This window comes from Elaeis guineensis, chromosome 2 (assembly GCF_000442705.2).
Source record: "Elaeis guineensis isolate ETL-2024a chromosome 2, EG11, whole genome shotgun sequence".
Classification (NCBI taxonomy): Eukaryota; Viridiplantae; Streptophyta; class Magnoliopsida; order Arecales; family Arecaceae; genus Elaeis; species Elaeis guineensis.
The window spans coordinates 8,369,598-8,386,663 of NC_025994.2; the positions used below are offsets into that span (position 1 = coordinate 8,369,598).

The 17,066-nt window shown below is 38.6% G+C and overlaps 1 protein-coding gene across 1 annotated transcript; it reads left to right on the plus strand.

Moving 5' to 3' along the window:
• Positions 1 to 1,962: 1,962 nt before the first annotated feature.
• On the plus strand, positions 1,963 to 13,338 carry LOC105060720 (uncharacterized). Its single transcript, XM_073251078.1, has 8 exons — positions 1,963 to 2,147; positions 3,411 to 3,518; positions 5,405 to 5,469; positions 5,579 to 5,594; positions 5,670 to 5,731; positions 8,178 to 8,196; positions 8,483 to 8,537; positions 12,684 to 13,338. Exons 1-8 carry the CDS (start codon positions 2,051 to 2,053, stop codon positions 12,889 to 12,891), a joined length of 630 nt encoding a protein of 209 aa, XP_073107179.1. The 5' UTR covers positions 1,963 to 2,050; the 3' UTR covers positions 12,892 to 13,338.
• Positions 13,339 to 17,066: the final 3,728 nt, after the last annotated feature.

Sequence of the window (17,066 nt, forward strand, 5' to 3'; positions counted from 1 at the left end):
ACTCAAAGAATTTTGACCAGCCGCCCAATCTTCCACAATCATTATGGAAGATCGTTTCGAGCAATCTATGGTATTAATTGCCACGACATGCGATGTGACAAAGCCACTGCACATTCTATGAAATGACAAAATGATGACTCGTTCCTTGAACCGACGGGACAGTTGCACACAGCTTTCGGAGTGACATTAAATAAAGATCACTGCATGATGATTAACTCCTTTCATTCGATTAAGATTATAGAATCGGCCTCTGGAGTTGGAGGGCAAATGTCGAGGTAAATCCTTATCACTTAGCCGACTAGCCCTCTTCCTCACCTCCCAATCGATTAAGTGCACGATAATTGATTCTTTCTCGTCTCGGCACCGATTGAGTTGCTATGATTCAATCCGACTTGGATCAACATATCTTATCCTAATTGGCATTCGACCAACTAAAATTGACGGGACTTGACCACCGGTTAAGGGTAACGAATCTAATCAAGTCGGTGTCTAACCGATTTGGTCCGACATATAATCGACGGCTGATCAATGACTATTCGATATATGGTCGGTATTTAATCGATTTGATTCTATATGGGACCACAATAAGTCGGTATATGATCGATAATTTACTCAGGGCTATACCGACAATCTAAATCCCGTACGACGGTTATTCGGCATGAGTATTAACTAGATGCGAATGTGGAGTATAATAGTCGCCTACGAGTGGCCCATTACTCACCTTAATGGCAGTTAATGAGGTAACCGCCCATTAAATCTCTTAACTCACATGTTCTGAGTATTCAGGGACAGAGGTTACATAGTAACAGCTTTCCTAGCTCTATATAAAGCGGTAAGTTACGGAGGATTAAGTAAGCAATACTTTGCTAATTATAAATTTTTAGGCTCTCATTTTGGCTCTCTAGGTATTCCTTTCTCTAGCTAACTTAAGCATCGAAGGGTCTCCCATCGGACAACTTCTGACAAGAGGACTTGTTTTGCAAGTTTCCTACTGTTCACCATTCGGATGCAACAATTCAGCTTCCAACCGACTAACTCGCTGGAGACAAGCTGCAACAACTTCAATTCCTCCTCTATAAATAGAGGGGCATGGGGACTCGTAGGTAAACTTTCGAAATGCTCTCTTATATTGTTGTTCTCTAATTTTCAGCTAACTTAAGCATCGGAGGATCCCCACCAAAAACTCTTTCGGTTAGGAACTTATTTTACAGGTACAGCTCTGACATCTAAGAGGCTTCTCTATCGGCATCTTATATCCAATCGAAGACTCTTTTATCTCATCTCCAGCCGAGGTCATCTCTAGTCGAGGACTCCATCTCATCTCCAGCGAGGATATTTCCACTTCATTTCTAACCGAAGTCATCTCTAATCGAAAATACTCCCATCTTATTTCTAATTGAAGACTCTTTCATTTTATTTTTTATCGGAGATCCCTTCACTATATTTTTCTCTCAAGTGACAAAATTCGGTCTCTTTGATTTGGATTTTTGCCGCAAAGTAACAAAATTTATACAAGAGCAATCTCCTTCGCTATATTTTTCAAATCAAGTTTGTCTATCAAAACAGCCATACATCGTACCAAAAAAAAAAAAAAAACAACCACATAACAAATTGGTGCCGCGGCGTCGGTTCGTCTGGCCACGTGCCCTTCCCAGCTTCCGACGGCGCCATTAGGACGCACCTCTTTCTATCCTAGCTATAACGACTTCGGCGGTTGACCCCAACAATTCAACACCGTCTAGCAGTGGCGGGGCCTACATCTCAGACCGATGGTCACCCAACTGTACGCCACTCTTAAAGCACACAGATCAGACCCACCCCAGTGGCCCCCAACACTAACGCACCCAGCTGGGTCGGGGGAAAAACGCGAAGCACCGCAATCCGACGCTCCTCCGCGAGTGAGCCCACCACCACAACTCCGAATTTCAGATCCGGATCCGTTTGGCCGATCTTTTCGCCCTTGGTTCCTTTGACCCCGCCTTCCCTCCTCGTCTCCGTGGGATCGATCGAATCGGGGGAATAGGGGGAAAGAAGTTGGGGTTGGGGGGAAATGATCACACGGTCGAAGCTGGTGGAACAGCTCAGAGACTACCAGATCCGCTCTCAGCACAAGTGGGTCGCTCTTTTTAATCCCATCTCACCACCAGGTTTTCTTTTCTTTTTGTTTTTTTCCCCTCTTGTTTAATAGCTTTATAGATCTCCAAAGAGTAGTTTTTTATTTATTTTGGAATTATGATTCTATGAAACGAGTTATTCCCAGGAATTTTGGGTGGATAATTAACAATTGAATGATGTAGAGTTTGCAATTCTGTTTTCAAGATCTCCTACTAAAGAGTAATCAGATTTGATTAAATGAGCTTTCCTAGCATCAAACTTGATCTTTTTTTTTTTGATGCATATGTATTATTATATGACCAACTAGCCTATGCTTTTATTGAATTGTTTCCTTCAAATTTAGATTTGTATATGGTTATGATATTGATTTACTGTAGGTAGTTTCAAACGAGGAGCTTAATCAGAAGAAAATAGACACAGGAAAGACATAACTAAAGGAATCCATTACCAAATTCAAAGGTTGTTTAACATAAATTTCCCTACATCATTATTCATACCATCAAACTGAGGTGTTGTTCTACTCACATGATCTGTGTCTGACGAGTGTCAACTGCAAATCTTATTCATAACCCTTCGTCTTCTTCTTCTATATTTAAATTCAGAGAAGTTTTTGTTAGTCCCCTAGGAACCACTGGATGTTAAAAAGTGTAAAATACACTTTCATAGCTCAGCTACTAATTGTATTATTACTTAATAAGTTTTGCTTGGATTTGACTTCTTGAATTTGGGCTAGAGACATGTTTTACTGAAACACAGGTTGTCCTCGGTGGATGAATATGCCTTCTATGTAATATAAACTCCTAACTTAATGACGTACTATGAACTCCTAACTTAATGACGTACTATGATTTCATCTGGTTCATTTTAAACCTTTAAAAGCATTCCCATTTTGCCAATAGGACATGGGTCATAGGGCTAGCGATGCCCTTCTCAGTGCATGCACTGGGGAGACATTAAGTCTCAAACTTGTCATTTGCCCTCTGTCGATGTTTACTAATTAGCATTCATGTAACTTCTGCAGTATCTGTAGATTTTGTAGGCCGACTGATGCTAATGTATGACTGACTGTATGTGTTGTAGTCAGTTGAGATGTAGTCTAGATATTTTCATGCTGTAAAATGGAGGGGAAGAATACATGCCTTTCTAAATTTAATAACTTGCCAAAGTTTGTGATAGCTTTGATTAAACTTCAAGGAAGTCATTTTGTCAATGAATATGTCCATCTAGGTTCATTGTATCAAGATAGCTTCCAGCTGATTGTTTTAGCTCATTTCTATCTTCCTTTCTCTTCCCAGTTGTTGATAGTGAACTTGGAGAATCGATTCCAGATAAGAATAGAAATTTGGTAGCTGAGCTGCCTGAACAAGTGAGGCCCAACATAAGTGATTCTTGTGAACCGATAGGTCAGCTTGGCTATATTTGATGGTCTATGAAAGTCCAGCAATTACTGTGACTATTCACCTTCAGGGTAAAATTCAAGATGTGCCTCTTAGTCAAGTTTTCAATGAACCCCCCCCCCCCCAAAAAAAAAAAAAGGAATAAATGGGGATGAAAGAGGTCCTACATAGTTAGTATTTCATGCTGAATTCCCATCATTTATGAGATGGATGACAAGTTGTCATTATGGAGTAATATATGGAGGATAACAGCTTAACATCTATTTGATCCTGTTTATGGTATATCAAGAGTAATTTTAATTATATGAAGAGTAATTTAGATCAAATGAAGAGTATTTCTTGGAGCATCTCAAAATGAAGTTTATAAGTATCTTCAAAGAATTTCTTTGTATGCGTAAAACTGTGAAATGCCATATCAGAAACTAAACATTGTTCTCCTTATCACATAAAGAGAATTAGGAGATTTATACGGTATCTAAACCAATAAGTTTAGTTATAAGAATTGCCAAGACTGTTGTTTAAAACTAAATTGAGAAGTTTGCAAGACTACGGCCAAAACAATATGATAGCATTGGGGACAGAAGTATTCTGGATGAAGATTTACCCTTCTATGTGCCCTACAGTAATTAGAAAGAAAATTAGCTGTTGTTCTCATCAATGTGGATGAATTCTCGTTCAATACTTTTTTGTTCATGTAGTCTCCTTGATTTTTCTTTTCAACTTTGATTATGTCTGATAGTTTTGTTCTTGCACTATATTTTAGAAAGCACGTTGAATTTGATCCGGCGTATATAGAGCTTCACAAACAGCATCCCGAGCTTGCATAGATTTGGTTTATTCTTTATCTGTTCAAGTCCTCCTTTCATGTTATGTTAAGATTGAATCAATCTGGTATTACAGCATGTGAACCATTGAATATTTGAACCAATTCCATTTCTTATTAACTTAATGTGGTTGACGAGCAATGCTGATTACAATGTCTTGAACGTGTCTTGAGGTTGCATGACAAAGGTTTCAAAGGAAGGAAAACTGATTGTTTGTCAAGAGAAGTTGGTAGGTATTTTCTTGAAGAGGATATCACAAGCATGTCACTTTTTTAGTTTTTTAGATGCAGGAATGTGATGTCATAAACTCCAATAATTCCACTAACTAATCCATCTCTAGATAATCTTTCCTGAATCATATTCTTCTGTGGTTTTCAATGAGAAGGCCTCAATGCCTCGTGAAGGTTTGATTGTCAGCTTAAGCTAGTCTTATTTATTATGAGTCAGCAGTGAACTTTGGACAGCCGTACTCACTTTGAATATTTCGACTGCTGAATTGGATTATCAAAGACAATAGAGTGTTGCAGTATTCAGATTCTGTTAGCAAGGGACACAAACAAGCCAAATTATTATCAGCAATTGATATAAAAATGGGTGAGCTGGATCTACTTAGTTTCTGTGGTAGTATGTATAATGTTTCTTTGGGGGATCCTACAATATGTCAAGCTTTCCCCTGCGAATTGATTCTCCCAACTCTTAAAAACAACACAAAATTGATACTGCCTGTTTATATGTAGTGGGAATCGGAGGCTAGGAATCACTATTTGGACACCCTTTATATGTTGGGGTCAAGGAAAAAAAGGCTGAATGGTGCAGGACAAGTATATTTGCAAGCATAAACTAAAAAAAATACCACATACTCCATTTTAATAAGTATTTTTGCAGTTGTTTTCCCAATTCCAGAATTTGTGACAAATGGATAGGTTTTTTTGGCATATTAGATTGAGTAACTTGAACTTGTTTGGAGTTGAATCTTTTTGATGGGGTAAAACTAGTTGCTGGTTGAGGCTATGCTATGTCGGGAAATTCTTCGGAACCTGCAGCATTATCTAACATTATGAGATTTAGGAAGTCATGGCAAGATGGGCATCATGGGAAGGCTTGAGGCTAGCCATGAAGGGTTGCATGCTCAGGTTGCTTGCTCCAATACTGTGAGAAATATATGCAGTTGCCTTCTAGGTAGGAAAGAAAACAAGAAAAGAAAACCTATAGTTGATTATTCATAACTTTCATTGGTAATAGGAATATAATCTCCCAGGTCTATTACTGCTCACTACGGTTCTGAAAGGGAAAAAAACACTGTTAATTTGTTACAGGGATGTGCACATTGCAGGTTGCACTTATTCTTTTGTGTTCGCAGAAACAGTAACATATATTTGCAGACATGATGGTGAAGTAAATCATTGAGTTCTTATATAGGTAAATAATGGAGAGTGTAGATGAGAGCCTTTTTCAGTAAATAAATATTTCCAGTGCAGTTGCTACTTAATAATGAAGACTAAAATTAAAGAAGATTCCTCTGCACAATAAGTAGTATGGTGATATATAGACCTGTTGTCGACTAAACATAACCAATATAGTTTTGTTTGCGGCTGCCTGAAGGATGGGCCTAAAGGAGGATGACTTGCCAGATTATGTGTGGTCAAATCCAACCTCATAGAGAAAACGTGTGGTATCTTTTATTTGCACAATCTTGACTGATATACAGGTAACAAGACCATGGATCCACACATCCCATGGATGAGAATTTATAGCCCTTTTAAAATGAGTGTCAAGCAACATTTAGATCCATAAAAAAACTTCATATTAGAATGTCACAAATCAAACTATCATTCCAGTTTGGTGGTTTTGGAATTCTTACATTGAGTGGATTAGAGGTCATCTAGGCTGACAACCAGCTTATGAGAAGTCATGGGTAAACAAGTGAGAAAGACTGCCAAAATAGAAGAAAGAAGAGGGAGAGGATCAGCTTGTGTGACTGCTGGAACAATAGGAGCAGTGGTGAACTTGCATATTTCATGCATGAATTTGGGCACGGTAGTGACCTAATTATCTGAGTCAGAACTTTGGATCCATAACAAGCTTCAAAACCTTATGTATATCTATAGGTAGAATAAGCCCATTGCAGCAATATTGGGCTTTTTCATTCTTACAAAAAGACCAGAGTAATCATGAACAATGATTATGATTTTTGAAATTTTATGACTTAGTTAAAAATAATTAGACCAATAGTCTTTCAGTTCCATGTCCTATTTAAAAAAAGGCTTCTGTAAATGACACATCACAATTTTTCCTCATCTTGTCAACTAAAAGCATGATATCATTGGACCACACTTTGGAAAAGATTGATTTCCTTGGTACGCACTTGCCTGCATTTTTTTTCTTTCACCCAATTTGATTCTTCAGTCTATCAATTTCTGATATGTTTTAGATTTTTCTCCACTTCACACTTATGTTTGATGGACTTCATATTGATACAGAAGATTTGCTTGGTGTGGTCATAAGGGATAAGCACTACAATGCTTTTTTTCCCCTTTTTCCTTGCAAGACCTATTGACATCTCCAATAGAGAAACATTAATTTATCTTATTAAATTTGAGATAGAATCATTTATTTGATGCCTGGACTCCCGTATTTTTATCTATCCTTTTTATTAACCCCCCTCTCTCATTCGATCTTTCCTTTTCATTTTGTTAACTAACATAATATGTGAGAAGTAATATCTGTATTGAATCTGATTTAAAACCATATAGAATTATTCTATCCCTCATCAAAGAACTATCCTTATGTTCTTTCTAAACCCTGATTCAGCTATAACAATCACTAAAAAGGGCATCCTAGTGCATGAGGCTTCTATCATTGTAGGTTTTGGGGAGGGTCAGATGTATGGGTGTAGAGAGTCTATTTCTGTGTTTCGAACCCGTGACACCTAGGTCATGGTGGAGCAACATTATAGTTGCCCTGAGACCTTTCAGCCTTTACAATTGCTAATTATTCTTAAAATTGGGAAAGTGCTTCAAATCTGACTTAAAGTACATTCTAACAATAAGCATTAAACTTCTAGATTTCATTTGATTATGCTTAATCTCTTCTAACTCTACATGTTATCTTGATCATTCAAATTTTGACTTTGTTTACCACAATCCCTCAAAAACAAAAAAAAAAAAAGGAACTTTGTTTTTGACAAACTTATCACTTAAGCTCTTCTACTTTCAAAAAAAACCCTTTCATTATGATCCTGCGAGCCTCTTTGCATTACCTTGTATATTCCATGAAAATATTTTCTGATACTTTTCTTGTCACCACCCACCATTGCAACCCTTTCTACTATTTATCTTCTATTTTGAGCCACTTTTTTTGTAACTTTGTTTACCATCAATAATTGATCAAAATTCAGCAGGATGCACGCTTCTTATCAAGCATGGCCATTCTCTTTATGTTTATCCCCTGGTCTTTCTTGATAACTAAGTAATCGAGTTTGTATTTAACGCCCATCGCAGAAAATGAAACTAGAAAATCAAATATGAAGCATGTGCACCCGTGCAGGTGCAGACTCTATAAGTGTGGCACACAGGGTGCACATGGCCTGAGAAATATGAACCAAGAGTCAGCATAATATGGACAGTGGAGGTGCCTTATAAATGGTTTTGAGAAGAGTTTGCATTATATGGTAGAATAGATAATATTCCAACCTCCAAGCATTATGTATCTACTAGGATTTGAAACAACATTTAAGAATCACATGAGATACTCATGTTGGTTATGGACTGTCACTGTTGAGTACCATAGCATATGATGCCAGTCATGAGCCATTTTTTCATTCTCATTTCCCAAGAAACAGGTGGTGTTGATTCTTGCTGGTATGTGTCAAGTTCATACATGATAAAATGATATAAAACCAGTGTACCATGTCTGTTTTTAGCTAGTATGGTATGGAGCAATGTGCATTGGTGCCTAAACATGTGGTTTCATATGGAGACCCACGACGTCACGTAAAATCAATACGTGGAAGAAACCTACATTTTGTCTGGATCCAATCGGTGCCAACAAAGAATTGTGGAATAACAAATTTTTAGTCCTCTATTCATTTCTCTTTTAGTTTATTGGCTTTTTCTTATATGTCAAAATCTTTTTAATATTGAACAGAGACTGGCCTTAGGTCGTTAGTGGTTGTAGTGGAGAGGTGCCTAATCCTTTGCTGGTAACTGCTGTTTGATCCTTCTCTTGTCAGTAAACCACAAGTAATGTGATTTTTAGATGCTCTTTTTATGGCCATCTGTGTTGATAAGTTTTCAAGCTTTTCTATGATAAAGAATTTGGTGGATGCTACTCTGATTTCATATATATATATATATATATATATATATATATATATATATATGTCAGCACATATTCATTCCACCTCATCGCTCTACTTTTGGTATATACTCTTATTTGTTTTCTCTCTATGTTTAGTAAGTCAATATATATTCATATTTAGCCTGCACACCTATTTTTGGTTTCTCTTTGTTTAGCAATTCTACTTTTGGTTCTTTGGCCTTACTGAGTATGTAATCAAGATGTTTCTTTTTCTTGTAATTACTGTAATTGCTGGCATTGTAATCTACAAATACTCCTATTAGAGATCAATGAAATCAAGGTGTGAAAATCAGAAATTATCCTCAATAAAAAAATTACCATTGTCATGGTATCAGAGCCCTGAAGCTCCAACGAGTATCCCTTCTTCCTCCTCCTTCAGTGCTCTCTCATGGCCACCAGTTCATCTATCTCCACCTCCTCCAATCCCTCTTCTCCTCCTCCACCAATTACAACGACCCTTCTCACTTTTCCATCTGCACAGCATTTTCTATCCATCAAGTTGAAACTTCCAATTTTTTGATCTGGAGAAAACAAATTACTCCTTTCTTAAAAGGTCAAGGCTTATTTGGGTTCCTCGATGGTTCTCACCCACAGCCCACCGATCTTATTGCCACTGCTGTCTGGCAACAACAAGATGCCCAACTCGTAAGCCTTCTCATTGCTTCATTATCTGAAGATTTGGTTCCCTTTCTTCTTGACAAAGAGACCAGTTTTGAGTGTTGGAGCACTCTTCATGAAGCCTTTGGTTCAGCATCTCCTACCCGACTCATGTCTCTGCATCTGGAGTTGCAGAATCTTTATCAAAAATCAGATGAGACCGTCACCTCTCTGCTCCGACGTGCAAAAGCTGTGGCTGATGAACTTGCTGCATCTGGTAATGCCCTCAAGCCTACTGAATTTAATCTACATGTGCTGCGTGCTATATGTGATGATCTACAAGATGCGGTCTCTGGTATTTTTAATCGACATACTCCTCCGACATATACTGAACTTCATAGGCTATTACTTAGCCATGAAGCATGCGGGCATTCAGAAAATTAACCTTGATGACTATGCTTTCCCTTTCTTCGTCCTTACAATCGTCATAAAATGGAGTACCGCTCTCAACCGTGTGTGTTTATCGGCTATAGTCCCTCTTATAGTGCCTATCGATGTCTTGATGTGAAAACAAATCGTACATATATCACTAGACATGTTCGCTTTGATGAATCTATCTTTCCTTTTCAATCTCACTCTCCATTGGATTGTCCACCACTACCATCTCCCTCTTCCCTGCCATGGGGTGTTACATCACTTCGACCTCTACAAGAGGCCAACCCTCCACCATCCATTCCTCCATCTCCTTTGCCCCAGTTGTCCATCTCACCATCGGTTGCATCCCCCATGTCTCGGTCTGCCCCAGCACCTCCTTCCATGATCGTTCTCCCTTCCAACCCCTCTAGTACTACAGACTCTGTATCTGTTCGGACCAGATTACTTACTGACCCCTATTGCAATCCCTTATCCACAAAGCCCTCCCTTCCCACATCTTCCCCCATGACAAGTTCCTAGCAAGACATAACCTCCTCTAAACAACCTACCCAACCCATCCGTACACATTTCATAGTGCTTCAACTCCATCCCAAACAACCATCCGCCCTCACTAGCACTATCCTCACCATAGAACCTACTTGTTATACTCAGGCATCTAAACACTCTATGTGGCGTGCTGCAATGACTGAGGAGTTTAATGCTTTAGTTCGTAATGGTACGTGGTCTCTTGTTCCACGTTCATCTCAACAAAAAAATTTGGTTGGGTGTAAATGGGTGTACAGGATCAAAAGAAAGGCTGATGGCTCTCTCGAGCGCTATAAAGCGCGTTTAGTTGCAAAAGGGTTCCATCAGCAGCTTGGTCTTGATTACAATGAGACATTTAGTCCAGTTATCAAACTTACCACCATTCGGACTGTTCTAAGTATTGCCATCTCTCAAGGTTGGTCCATCAAGCAATTAGATGTTCATAACGCTTTTCTGCATGGCAACCTGACAGAGGAAGTCTACATGTCACAACCTCCAGGATTTGAAGATCGTGACCATCCAGATTATGTCTGTCATCTCCACAAATCTCTATACAGGTTAAAACAAGCACCTCGTGTCTGGTTTCACCGTCTCTCCGAGTTTCTTCTTAGACCAGAATTTGTTGCCAGCAAGACTGATCCTTCATTATTTATTTTGAAGACGAACTCTCATGTCCTCTATATGCTCATCTATGTTAATGATATTTTGGTAACTAGCAATGACTCCAGTCAGATCTCTCTACTTCTTCGTCAGCTCGCTACAGAATTCTCCATTAAGGATCTTGGTGATCTTCATTTTTTCTTAGGAATTGAGGCTGTTCAAAACTCTACCAGATTATTATTATCTCAAATCCGCTATATTAGAGATCTTCTTTCAAAAGCAGACATGGTTGATTGTAAACCTGTTCAGACCCCAATGGCCATGACACAGGGTTCTGATTCAGGAGATGCTTCTTATCCAGACCCTACACAGTATCGCTCCATTGTTGGAGCTCTTTAGTATGTTATATTGACACGCCCTGACATTTCCTTTGCAGTGAATCAAGTATGTCAGTTTATGCAGTCTCCTAGTTCTGATCACTGGGTTATGGTCAAGCGCATCTTACGGTACCTTCAAGCTACAGCTGATCATGGGTTAGAAATTCAGAGATCAACCTCTTGCTCTCTTCAAGCCTTCTCCGACGCAGATTGGGCAGGTAGTGGGACTGATAGGCGTTCCACTGGGGGCTATGCAATTTTTCTTGGCCCCAATCTTATTTCATGGGCATCTCGTAAACAGAAGACAGTTGCTCGATCATCCACAGAATCTGAATACAGGGTCTTAGCAGATGCATCAGCTGAACTAATCTGGCTTGAGTCATTGTTTTAAGAACTTGGCTATCCCTTACATGGCCCCCCCATTCTATGGTGTGACAATATTGGGGCCACTTATCTCTCGGCCAATTCTGTCTTCCATGCTCGCACGAAGCATGTCGAAATTGATTTTCATTTCGTTCGTGAGCGTGTTGCACGACATCAGTTATCTGTTTAGTTCATCTCCACCTAAGATCAGCTTGCCGATATTCTCACCAAGCCCTTGGGTACCTCACGTTTTAGGTTTCTAAGGGACAAGTTGAAGATTCGTGGTCCTGACTCTTCATCTTGAGGAGGTGTGTCAGCACATATTCATTCCACTTCATCGCTCTACTTTTGGCATATACTCTTATTTGTTTTCTCTCTATGTTTAGTAAGTTAACATATATTCATATTTAGCCTGCATACTTATTTTTGGTTTCTCTTTGTTTAGCAATTGTACTTTTGGTTCTTTGGCCTTACTGAGTATGTAATCAAGATGTTCCTTTTTCTTGTAATTACTGTAATTGCTGGCATTGTAATCAACAAATACTTCTATTGGAGATCAATGAAATTAAGGTGTGAAAATCAGAAATTATCCTCAATAAAGAAAATACTATTGTCAATATATATATATATATATATATATATATATATATATATATATATATATATGGACCGGCAAAGAAGAACCAAGCTAATGAATGCAAGAGTTAGTTTGGTTTCTGCTATGAAACTTGTAAAACTATGGATGCAAATGTTTTCTAGTCTGTTATAAAATTGGGTTGTTGCAAACTATGGTACTCAAAATATTTTGAATTTGACATGGAAGCTTTTTGAAAAATCTGGATTAGTTTGAAATTTGTCACTACCATGTGACTGGTGATTGTTGATTGATAGAGGTTTGTTTGACTGCATGAACTCCTTGCCTACGGTTTTAAAGGAACCATATATCAATTGCTGAAACTAAATAGCCAACTATGCATCTTCTAATTTCTTTTTACTCTTTACACTCACATGGTCATGTTTTGTTACTTGAAATGCAAATAGTTAGCCCTTGGACCTGCCTAAATATGGAAACTTTGTCAATACTTTTGCAGGCGGGACATTATTGGAGCTCTGTCGTGGGGTTTACTGTTGTGTTTTCTTGTAATTTCGTCCTATGTTACGCTCTATTTCAGATACTTCAAGCTTTCGGCCATTATTATATGTTTGGGAATTCTTCTTCCTCTGTGCCTTCAAGTCTGTAGGCAGAGAAAGCTGGCTAAAAAAAGAGAAAGAAGGTTGCTGTTACCTCTGTCAATGTGATCTATTATTGGAGATTTGGCAAATGTTTTAGCGTATAACTTGGTCAAACACAGGAGTAATTGATTGTTAGCTTGGCCAGCATATTGAGGTGGCTAAGAAGAACCAAGGACGAATCTTGGTTGCTCATCATATCCACCCACTCCTTGAAGGATAATACCCAGTCTCTTTTCAATCTTATTGGAAGATGGACTACCTTGATTCCCATTTTGTGAGGCTTACCTATTGAATCTGTACACTCTTCCAGCATATCTTAATCAACTTGCCATGTAAGTGATATGGTGGGAAAACTGACAGACCGCTGAATCTTACAAGGGCCTTCAGCAGGAACTGTTATTCTTTGCCATCATACCTTGAATGTCACTTCATGTAATTGATGGTCATGGTTGCATCATCTTTTTGCTGGATGTAATTCTTCTTGAGTTTCAGAAAATCAAATTTGTCTCTGCATGGTGACGTGTTTTTAACTTTTGAAATGATTCTGTTCAATAGGATTAGAGTTGAATATAAAAAGAAAGTTTGTTGCTAGGTTAATTGCATCCAACATGAATTGTCATCTTTATCTGCTGGAATGAAGTTCTCAACCTGGCTTTATAAGCTTGATGTAGTTGAACACCTAGTTTAGAAACACCACTTAGGTATAACCATGGTTGTCTCAAACTCCATATATGTAGGGAAATAATGTTACTGCATCTTGCTTTTCTGGTTTACATCTCAAATAATAATCCTTGGCAGCAGTTGTTAGTGTTTTGGATCTTAGGTTCCAAATCCTTATCCTTTTCTTTTTATATAAGATGTGTCACAACTTTTCTATGATAATAAGAACACTTTTGGTGGATCCAGGTTGCACAAGGATTTGCTTAATAAGAGGAGATAGCCGTGTATGATTTGAAAAAAAATAAAGATTTTCATTGTTATAAAAATTTTCCACCAGACCCAAAAGGGTGTGCCTTGTGAAGTTTGTGACAGCCATTGTTGGTGTCGACCATAATCCTTGGCAGGATCTGTCGACACTTAGAGATACTATTTATTTATAATTTTGACATATCATGTTGTTAAATCCTTAAGGATCCCTGGATTTTATATCATACTGAAATTTATTTTCTGCTGCATTAATTTGTTGCTAAGTTGCCGCATAGGTTATTAAGTACGGCTAGAACTACAATTTGTTGCTACTGGTTCAACAACATATGGTATCAAAGCTTAGTTTAATGGATTTGTTATCTCAAAGTTTCCAACCTTTTATTCAAAACTATTTCTTTTTTTTTTCCCCTGTAACAGGTTTTTGTTTTCTAATGAAGGGGACTTTCTACTTCTATTTTTTAAAAAAATATGAGTTTTTATTTTTCGTCTATAAAAAAAAATTTACTGAACTTATTGAACTAACCTGTCAATAGTGTGTATGCCACTTGGCTTCGCGTAAAAAATCTGTAGTTTTGAACAGATGAAGCTGATAAAATCTATACAGTTGCTGTACGATAAAGTTTCCTTCTGAATTGCATCAAAAATGGGTTACAAAGGAAGTGATAGCCTGAACTCTGAAGTAGATGACTATTAAACACGGTGACAGGTTAAGAATTGGGAGAAAGGCTTGTGGTAGGTAAAGCTTTTCTTCTAATTTATTTATATTTTTAAGATAATGTTGGGATATACCGATCGATCTTAATGCCGACTCACCAACGTCGACTCATCGATGGGTCACGATGTCGATCCATCCTCGACACCGATTCCGATGGATCCCGATGCCGATCCATTCACGAGGAAGGACCGACCGACTCCGCCCGTCCGACGATGGGCAATACCAACAGCGACTACCGATCGTGCCCGGTCGGAGCGGATCGGCCGGATCGGTCGACTCTACCTCTGATCGTCTGAAAGCCGATCTAGCATCACCGACTCCCTGTCGGATGGGACACCACCGACTCACCGTCGGTTTGGACAACTGACGTCCGACCTCCACAGGCCCTTCTAGACGCCGAATGAGCGGTATGGGTTGCGGTCCTATCAAGGAAACACCGTACGAACGTCAGGGGGCGTTGTCTTGCCAGAAAATTTGGGGCGCTGCCCTGCCAAGGACGCAAATTAATTCCTAGGACCTGTCAGCTCGTCAACGACGTGACAACTTCTGACGATTTGACAATTCTCCAGTTGTCTACATCACCGACGGCAGGACCATACCGCCTCTTACTATAAATCGGGGAGGCAACAGTGCTGAGGAGGTCCTTTCGAATCCCTTGAATCTCTCCTATTCTAGCTCTCGTTCTCACCCTCTTCTCTCGTTGAGTTTTTTGATTTCTTTCTACTGTTGCCTAGTCTCCTCTCTGACTTGACCGTCGGAGGGTCTCCGCCGGAGTCACCTCCGATCAGTGCGGACTTCTTTTGCAGGCGCTCGTTCCCGACGATCTGACGATGAGGGGATTGGCCGCAACAGGTAAGATAAGTCGTTGAACTTTAGTGGAAAGTTCATAGACAAGCATGGAGTGTTTGATTTAAAATCTTTTACGCTTTTAGCATCAAGTTTTATTCACTATCAAGCCTTTATGCAGGCGTACTTAGTACCGTTGGTTAAATCATGCCATGGAACACTAATTACGGTGTTTTGTTGGCTCAGCAAACCTACTTATTTCAAATCAAGTACTGGTTTTCCTGGTGTAAAATTGGCTTACGTTCTCTTTTGCCGGTCCCCATGGGTTATAATGATAAAGAAGACTTGTTGCTCGTTGGCTGGCAAGTAGGTATACTTTCATATATTGAGGCAGTTTTCTATTGGCCGAGGCACAGTGTGGAGCCACGATTGAATCTTTTTGCAACTTAGAAAGTATGTCGTACGGCAAAAAATTTCTAAAGTTTGTTGATGGTGACATTGTTGTTGTGAGTTAGCTCTATCTTTTTTTTTCTGAGGATAAGTTTAAGCATCTAAAGATCTGTTGGATATTTCTAGAAAATTAGATTGAAAATTCTATAGGAATTGAATATGTTGGCCCATTTATTTTCTATTTTCTAGGAGCCTGCTCAAATCCAATTCAGATCCTCATCTTCAGGCTGCAAGAATTAAAAAAAATCATGAAGATTTTTATTTTCTTTTTCAATGAATTGGATGGTATTTCGTTGATGCAGTGCTCAATCCATGAATTCTGCATAATTTTTAGTTCAATTCCATAGGAATGTCCAAAGTGGAAGGCTTTGTTAGAGACGTGACAAAGTGGGATTTGGATGCTCATTTTCGGAAGTTGGTAGCGCCGCGCTTCACCAGCGGCAACCAGCGGGACATGGGATGCTGCTAGGCGTGGCCATCGCTCTTACCACCGGATAATAAACAGCTCGTCTTCAACCTGGCAAGTCGTCGAACACTTCGGAGGCCCCATGATAAATAGCCGCTTTCGTCAAATGATATTGATTGTCCCTAGTCCCCCTGAGGATTACAATTTGACCCCTTTTGAGAAAAGCGGGTGCCGCCCAAGCTAATGTTTTCCGCAATGCTTTGATGGAGTGTGGAATTTATGGTGCTCTAAATAAATTCTGGATGGTGGATGCTTGAGGGACTTGTGAAAATAAATGATTTGGAAATTTATCAATTAAGCCATATGATATTTCTCTAATTTTATTTTAATTTTTAGAAATGATAATTTTAGCCGATTCACTGGATAATCAATCCAATATGATCCGAATGCAATGGATTTTATCCGACTTGATTGGAATTCGGGACATACATAAATTCTAAAAAAACTATCCAAAATAGATTCGAATCGGATACAAATAATGATATATCTCGATCCGATATAATCTTAATATATATATATATATATATATATATATATATATATTTCACTCAAAAATTTTATATTGTTTATACATATTCGATCCAAAATGATCTGCATCTCTACTTAATCTGATCCGAAATAGATAAGCGATAAGTATGGGTATGACATTTTTACTTACAGGACAGATATGGATATGAATCAACTCGATCCATATCTGATCCATTATCATCCCTAATTTTTTTTTTTTTTCATGACCCTAGCAAAATGATTCAAGATACGCAGTTATATACATAAAAGCTTCATTTGACCCATTTTCCAACAAATATAAACAATTTATGAACTAACATGCTGGTGACAAAATTGAGCAACATGTTAGATTATTCAATATTCATGCAAACCAAGAGCATCCTGTGAACA

Excerpts from the sequence above, each read along its gene's own strand:
- LOC105060720 (XM_073251078.1), top strand. The coding sequence starts at position 2,051 with ATGATCACACGGTCGAAGCTGGTGGAACAGCTCAGAGACTACCAGATC. Across the intron at positions 3,519-5,404 it reads TGATTCTTGTGAACCGATAG|GAAGTCATGGCAAGATGGGC; the intron begins GTCAGCTTGGCT and ends TATGAGATTTAG. Across the intron at positions 8,538-12,683 it reads AGGTGCCTAATCCTTTGCTG|GCGGGACATTATTGGAGCTC; the intron begins GTAACTGCTGTT and ends ATACTTTTGCAG.